This window comes from Ixodes scapularis, unplaced genomic scaffold (genome assembly GCF_016920785.2).
Source record: "Ixodes scapularis isolate PalLabHiFi unplaced genomic scaffold, ASM1692078v2 PGA_scaffold13__105_contigs__length_92229423, whole genome shotgun sequence".
Classification (NCBI taxonomy): Eukaryota; Metazoa; Arthropoda; class Arachnida; order Ixodida; family Ixodidae; genus Ixodes; species Ixodes scapularis.
The window spans coordinates 61,507,719-61,515,908 of NW_024609839.1; the positions used below are offsets into that span (position 1 = coordinate 61,507,719).

The window sequence follows — 8,190 nt, forward strand, 5'->3', positions numbered from 1 at the left end:
TTCGGCGAACCTTGTATTGAGGTTCGACTCGTGTGCGCATGCGCGACAGGCGCGCCAGTTGGCTTCGGATTGGATGGTGATGGCTAAGGGATAAATCAAGGGCAGCGCTGATTGGTTCCTTCAGTTAATTCAGTACAAACAATTAAGTTATTAACTTCTTCAGTGATGAGTATTGATTTCCTTCAAGTGCAACTATTCATAAAATAAAATAACCCATTGCATACAAAAAAAAAAAAAAAATTCTCCAAACCTAGACATGCTTGTATCAAGGTCTGGCCGCAGTGTCCACAAAGCCGAACCGGTCGAATCTGGTGAAAAGTTCGAAGGTTCGTCGAACCTCGAAAGTTCGACCTAAAAATACGGTTCGACAAAAGTTCGCGACACCCCTATGAGGGACCAAACCAAATTAAAGGATTTGCAGAAAGGTAATGGTGTTTAACATATCAGTCTACTGATATTCGTGTTGTTTACGCCCAATTTAAAAATTGCGCATCAAGCTTTGTCCACAATGATGCTTTGCAGAGTGATGTACAGGGTGTGTGTCCCCCCCCCCCCCCCCTCCCCCCCCTAAATAGCGGCCAGGCTCTTCAAATCGACCGTAAAATTCGGTTTCTTAACCTATTGCGCTACGATTTTGTGCAGCTCTGCCCACAGGTGGTGCATTTTCTCTATAAAATTTGCGAAGAGCGAACCTACCTGAGGAAAAAAGAAAAAAAAGAAAAAGGCTTAGTTCTTTTGGAAAATCAGCGAAGGAAGACCGGTGCGTTTGAAAAACCTACTCGCGTCCAGCGTCGTTCTATCTGCGTTATCACGTGACATGACCCGTTGGAGCAGCTCGGCTCTATTTGGGTAAGATTTCGAACACAGCCCTTTTCCGTTTTCGGGACGTAAGAAACAATGGCCATGAGCGATTGACCGAAAGGCCAACAGAGCTTGCGAGTGGGTGTCCGGACCCACGTGATGAGCATGCTCAAGGCCCCCGCAAAAAACACAAACAAGATTTGACACCAAAAAAAAAAAAAAAAAAAAAAAACACTCCTTACTTTTCCTTTCTTCTTCCCCCCCCCCCCCCCCCTCAAAAAAAAAAAAAAAAAAAATGTACGAAAGTGAAGAGTGGTTGTTTGGGCGAGTTGGTTTGACATCTTATACAATCTTGTGCGCAACAAAGACGAGGACAAAAGCAGAGAAGAGGACACAACAAGGCGCAAAAGGTGCGGCAATCCACTTTCGCAAGGTACGAAAGTGGATCACCGCACAATTTATGTCAGAGTGTATAGCCTTACGGTTTTTGAAGTCTCCCGCTTGGACGGGCTTTCAGACGTACCGGTGCCGCATATAGCACGGAATTTTACGTAGGCAAATGTCCTATTCCACATATTGGGCGAAATTGCTCATCCAACACCATTTTTACAAAACGCTTGTCACAGGTATATATATGCCTGTGCCAGTCGGATATAGGCCCAATAAAAACAGACTCAATAGAAGAATAGATCAGTGTTATTTAACTTAGAAATATGCATGATAAAACAACTCGAAAGGCACAGAGATCAATTTTATACTTAAAAATACTGCACATATGTACATCCGTTGCAAACCTTTGTTCACCAAATGTCAGCTGAAATTTGTAGAAAAACTCGTGCAGAACATTCTGTTCAATGTCACCAAATAAGCTTAATTATGTTTGTCAAGCACAAAAAAAAAGAACTGTGCAAATATATTTTGTCTACATACATCCGTTCTAAACATTTGGACACGGAACGCATGATATAGGAATTTTTAGAGGGTCCCGATTTTTCTAAAAAAACAACGAAATACAGTAATGCCGTCTGTGCAGGCAAGGTTCATGGCCAGGAAGACCTAATATAATCGTCACAATACATGAATAATTAACTCAAATTCGTTAATCATCCTTTCGGTTGCACGAAGTTAAAGGTTTGTATTTGACCAATGAAAGGTATTAAGAAAAGTTGAATTATCTTTCACATCGTGACTACCAATCCCCTATACCATGTCCCCCTGGCCGTATATCACCTGCACAGACCGTACTAGTGTAGCTTTCACGACCTAAGAATTAAAAAAAATATCACAGCAAGACAAACGGGCCTTGTACATTACCTGCACTGCTGCATGCATGGGGTGCTTCACAAACAGGCTTGAAGTTTTGCATAATTATGTCATTTAAAAATAAGTTGCATACAGCACTTGTTTGTTTACTAGTTTCACCACCCGAATAGGCTTAACCGGGTACTCTGAAAAGAATAAAAAGTACAAAATGCGAACACAACTATCCCAGTACCAACCCAACCCCCCCCCCCCCCCCCCAAAAAAAAAAAAAACACATCTTTCAAATCACTAAATTAAAATCGTACGCAGGGATCTGCATCAGGTCGAAGCTGTCGTGCGGATGCTGGAACTGGACGCAGATACCGCAGACTTCCGGTCACTCTCCCTTTCTCCAGATGCTTGGGAGAGGTCAGGGTGACTTCCGCGGGCGTTCTCCGTGTCGCTCTGTTCGTCGGAAGCGGCCGAAGAGCGCAAGGATGCACTCCTAGGGCATGCATCGAGGTCGGCGGCAGGCGCCTCTCTCTTGGAACGCTGTGGCGACCCCGCGGATGAGCCAGACGCCACGGAGCGAGAGTCCAGCGACCTTGACCTACGTCTTTGGACGTGCAGCGCTGCCTTGGACTCTAGGAAGTGGTGGTCGAGGCCCAGCTCCTGCAGCTTTCGCTCGTACTGGTGTTCCAGGAGGCGTTGGGCTCCGTACTACGAAGGAGAAATGCATTGCCGGAACTTGGAATATTGGTGACGCATCGTTAAGCCTGGTGTCCCTAAAGCCTCGTTAAAAGGGAGCTTGGCCGTTCATTTTTTAGGCACCCAAACTACAGTAAAACCTCGTTATAACAAAGTTGAAGGAGCGGTGGTAATTTTTTTGTTATAACCATTAGTTTGTTATAGCCAATGTCCATTTCTTCCCACTATTAGCAAGCAAGAGGAATTATGATTGCTTTGTTATATCCATTAGTTTGTTATATCCCATTTTGTTATAACGAGGTTTTACTGTAAACACATTTCGAAACGCTCGGCATGTAATGCCAAATTACAAAAAGCCATTGAAAAAGAATCAAAAAAAAAGGAAAGCAGCGAAGGAAGGCTTTGCCAAAACCAGCATTTACATTTTACTGCGCTCACTAGTGGGGAGATATCACATGCCCTACAACTTGCATTCGAGCAGATAGTCTAGAAAAACTCAGTATTTTGCATGTTTCATTGCTGGTGTGAGCTTCAGCATTCATTTCACCCAATCAAACTAACCCACAGGGAACAAGCTGTACTATATTACAACTCGAGGAAAAACACTATTGCGACTTGCAATTTGGTTTACTAGTACAGGTTTGTTTATGTCCATCGAAAGGCTCTGGAACCTATAACGAGACTTGAGCTTTTGCAGCAATTTTGCAAGATCAAATGTATGCACTATTTGTGAGAAAAAGTCTTAGAATTAGTTCGAGGTGATGACAGAAGGATGAATGGTGCACAAAATATAAGTTAAGAAGTGTTACACGGCCACCCGACAGATGGCGCCACTCAAGCATGCACAAATCCAAATGTTAGAAGCAATGGTGAGGGTGCAGGCTAGCTGGTGTAAATTGAGCATAGTTGTAAACCCGAGACTGGGGATACGGACAAGGGACAAAACACAGAACGACACGGACAAAGTCTCAAGGGGGTACGGACAGTTGTAAACCCGAGACTGGGGATACGGACAAGAAACAAAACACAGAACGACACGGACGAAGTCCGTGTCGTTCTGTGTTTTGTCCTTTGTCCATATCCCCAGTCTCGGGTTTACAACTATGCTCAAATGTTAGAGCCCGACTCTAAAGCAGAATATAATTGCAGCATGAAGAATGTGCATAGGCCTCAACACAAGCAAAACTTTGGGGCGTCTTGAAGCTTCGAATACGCTAGTCTTTGACAACAAGACTTGTCAAGAAGCAATGTTAACTCTGTACATCTCAATGACATTTGCAGTGTAATCAGTTTCACCCTACGATGAACCGCAGACAACGCTACGAGCCATTGAAACCAATTCAAGGTACGCGAGTATACAACGACCTCTACGAGGGGAGCAGCGACACGTGGGGTGCAGTGTCACACGACACGTTTGCAGTGCTGGATTGGATGCGATGGCTCGTAGCGTTCAGTAAGGTTCGTGGAGGGGCGAAACGGAGTATAGAACAGATCCTTTGCCGATGATCTACATGCTGCATATTTCATGGACCGCAAGGCATTTATATAGGCAAATTCCTGCTCTTGCGAGCAGCTGTGTCTAGCACCACTCACCAGGGCCCGTCTCTCCACCAGCAGAGGATTGCTGGACACGCGATCCTGGATGTCCTGGAGCTCTTGGCGGTAGTCTTCAAGACGCTGCATGGCTGCCATCCTGGAAGTGAAACGGCCTTCCTTTAGACCACAATCGTAGGACACTATATGCATGATGCGTACGGTCAAGGACACGAGATGTATGCGTCACGGAACACATGTGTCACAGGACAAGACGTGTACGAACATGGGACCATATAACATACAGAACGAGCGAGGAAACCGTGCCTCCAGGGTATTCAAGAGCGCTATTCTGTCATTAAAAAAAATTAAGAAGTACAAATAAATGCAGCGAGTGCAAAAACCTTTGACAAAGTTAGGTACGCCAATTAGGATACTCAAATTTTTCAAATGTTAAAAAGAAAAAACACATTCCAATGCAGAGGGAGAAAACCGGAAACAAACCATCTGGTTGATGCCGCCACACACGGACGGTAGCGAGTCTCTTCCGATCTACTTTCCGGCGTGCGTCCCCAAGAAGCTTTTAGGCTTGTGTACATGTAGCGTCGTGTCTGACGAGACCAGCGTCAAACAGACCGTTTTCTTTCTATTCTGTCCCCATGCATAGGAACAAGTTTCTTATCTATGGCAGCATGAAGAGATTCGAGAGCGCACAAAAAGCAGCCTTAGACACGTTCTCAGGTTGGTGGACATCGATTGAAGCCTGGAAGGACAGCCACACAAGACGAGTTCGAGGAGTGACAAGACAAGTTCGAGGAAAGACAAGACAGGTTCGAGGAGCGACAAGACAGGTTCGAGGAGCGACAGCCTAACCGACCTATGTGCCCTGAGCCTGTCTCTGATGGAGTCGCTGCTGCAAGGCCTGGAAAGGCGGCACGCGAGGGCCCGCATATGGAGCTCCACCCGGGACTTGCGGAGGGTTCGGACGCGTTCCCGCTGCTCCTCCTCGTCCCTTCGCCTTTCTTCTTCCCTCCGCCGCTCTCTGCAAACAAACATACGACAAAGACCGCGTATAGGTAGGGCTGGGTGCATGCATGAACATCGGGATCCAGACATTTTCATATCCATTTGTGCCCCTCTGCGTTGCAGGCTCTCTTTTTACCCATGGTGGATGTTCTAGAGCAGGGGCGGCCAGGCTGACCCGGCCTAAGAGCCGCAAACGAAACCACGAAACTTCCAAGAGCCGGGGGGGGGGGGGGGGGGTGGAGGGAGGGAGGAGAGGGGCAAATTTAAATTTTGTTCAGAGTCTGACTTTATGTATAAGTGCACAAGGCTGTACGAGAGTACAGCCTCGTGCACTTGTGGTCGGCTCAAAACAAAATCCGCAGTTTAGGGTCACGGACTTCTAGAGGATTCGCATTCATTCTCGCACCAGATGTAACTTTCCTCCTGCTCTCTTGTTTTCGAAAGTGACAGTTCATCCTCGCCCCGAGCGCGCGACGCTCGAACTTCCTTAAGGCTAGCCCACATGGTGCGCTTTTCTCCGCGTCTGCGTCGCGTCTGCGCCTGCGCTTTGACGTCACTTCCGGCGCCGGGACGAAACGCAGCGTTTTTTGGCGCATCCCGGCGTATCTGGAAGAGCCAGATATTTTGCGTCCACGCGTCGCGTCTCGCGCTGCGTCGAGAAGGCAACAACCAATGAACCGCCGTGTTCACTAGTTGCAAGGAGCGTTTGAATTTTCTCCACTGTAGGATTGTAGTTTTCGCCACAGACCTCGCGACGAAGGCGATAATAATTATAATAATAATACTTTTTATTTGCACATATTGCGATACCCACTCGGCAGCGTGCGAGGCTAGGCAAAAAGGTCGAGACCCTTACGCAGGTGGGCCTGCTAGCCCGCCGCCAAGTAGGGAAAGGGATACGGGAAAGGAAAATAAATAAAAACACTCAAAACAGAAAGATACACACAAATACGGGTAGCAGCCCTGTGCCATCAAAGCGCACGCGCGCACGCACACACACATACCCGCGCGCGTGGAGTTTACAAAATTTGCACGCTCGCGGCCTTCAATAAAAACGGCTTTTAGGCCCTGCCAACGCTAGCAGCAGGGCGAACATGGGTAGTTACGTCCTTCCCCCCGCGGATATCAGTTTATCATACCTTTTACACAAGTCGAGGGAATCCTCTCTGCTCCGCGGGAGAGGCTGACGCTGCTTCAGCGGAACAGAGAGGACCTAGCTAAGTACAAAAGCGTCCTGCACTCTGGCAGGCCAAATGTAAAGAATACAAGGACACCGAGAGACAAAGGTACAAAACTAATACTACCGGCAACAACCGCTACAACGTAACCACTGTAGCGGCCAGCGGCCAGCTGTAAATGTTTTGGCGCGGGCGATGGGGATGCCAATGGCGTATCGAAACGTGGATGAGGCGTACGCACTAAAAAGAATGAAAATTAGTGAAATTGAGCTTCATTGCGATTGCTGTAATTAAAAATGAGTGCTTACTATTACTAAAATTAAATATTACGGCATGTAGCCATCATTTACCGCGCGATTTCTATTTAATGTTTGCTTTTGTTTCTTAAGCGCGTCTGGCTACGTTGGGCAGACGCTTCGGAAACGCAGACGCGAAGCGCTGCACGGTAGCGCTGCGTGTGGTTTGACTGGGCGCACGCGTCCTGCTTAGCGCGCGCGCCAAGCCGAGACGCGCGTCTAGACGCACTGAAAAACGCGCCATGTGGGCTAGCCTTAACTTTCGAGATAGTGACGCACGGCAGATAAGCAGCTATCAGCGACCTTGTCGAGTCAGTTTCGCTAGCGCTCTGTAGTGCCGCCGAATCGCCGCCCGCTTTTCTGCTGCCTCGACGCTCTTTCGTTACTTAATTTTGTTTGGCACAAGTTCGCCAGCAGGGTGAGAGCGCACGGTTATACCCTATCTTGTTGTAACTTGGCAAACGGCGAACGACAAGTCCCACATTGCGTGCCGAAGGCTTCGAAGTGCGCGACGTATACGAGCGCACCGCACGCATGTTGGAGCATGACGCAGCGAAAAGCCTGATACTTCTTCGGAATTGAGGCGCGCTCTGATGATACGCAGTCACGTTCCGATTGGCCCGCCATGGCCGTAGCTTCCGCTCTACTGGTACGCGATCACAGCTTCCAGGGACGCCCAGTATTTCTTGCTTCAGACACTAGGCTCAGCGGCGTCACCAGAGTAATAGCGGTAACAGCTCGCGTTTGAACAATGCAGCCGCCACTCCCAGGGGTACCCAATATTTCTTGCTTCAGTTGCCAGATGAAGTCAGGATGCGTTTTAATCTAACAACAAAGTTTAGTTGAGGCGGGCTACAGGAAGATGGCTGACAACCACCATTTTGCGTTCCTCGTCGCTCTCCGCTTGCCTAGCGACTGTTGCAATTTCTTCAACACTCCCGAAGTTCGGGACCGTAGCCTGCACTTAAATACGATTAGTCTTCGGGTCTTTAACTGAATCGCTCTATTAAAAAGGTCGAGCAAACTCCGGGCGCAGTTTGCCAATGGGAGGTTGGAGGCCAATGTTATTGTGCGGACTCAGGGGCTCCGGAAGTCAATGGACCTTTTCCACATACCGACGGCACCACCAGGCGGTGGCTGCAGGAACTAAAAATCGAGGAAGTGACCGAACTGCGCTACCCATCAATAATGGGAGCTACGCTACCAGTTTCTTCGCTCTCTGAGCAGTGGCGAAGCGCTCGAAGCGCTCCGCCGAAGCGCTCTGCCAGAGACCAATTTCCCGCGGCAAGAGGTTTTACGTTTGGAGAGGCTTATCCAGAGCCGGAGGGAGGCCTCCTCCCCGCCATCCTTTCCGATGACAAGGAATGGTAGAAAGGTGCCTTTCCTAAGCTGTCCCCGTCCCGCTG

General features: G+C 48.2%; 1 protein-coding gene across 1 annotated transcript; it reads right to left on the bottom strand.

The window, feature by feature from the left end:
• Positions 1–1,361: 1,361 nt before the first annotated feature.
• LOC115316767 (protein FAM161A) lies at positions 1,362–5,320 on the bottom strand. Its single transcript, XM_040211689.3, has 3 exons — positions 5,162–5,320; positions 4,345–4,444; positions 1,362–2,763 (listed from the first exon to the last, which is right to left on the bottom strand). The coding sequence occupies exons 1-3, from the start codon at positions 5,233–5,235 to the stop codon at positions 2,383–2,385; spliced, it is 555 nt and encodes a 184-aa protein (XP_040067623.1). The 5' UTR covers positions 5,236–5,320; the 3' UTR covers positions 1,362–2,382.
• Between the last annotated feature and the right edge of the window lie 2,870 nt (positions 5,321–8,190).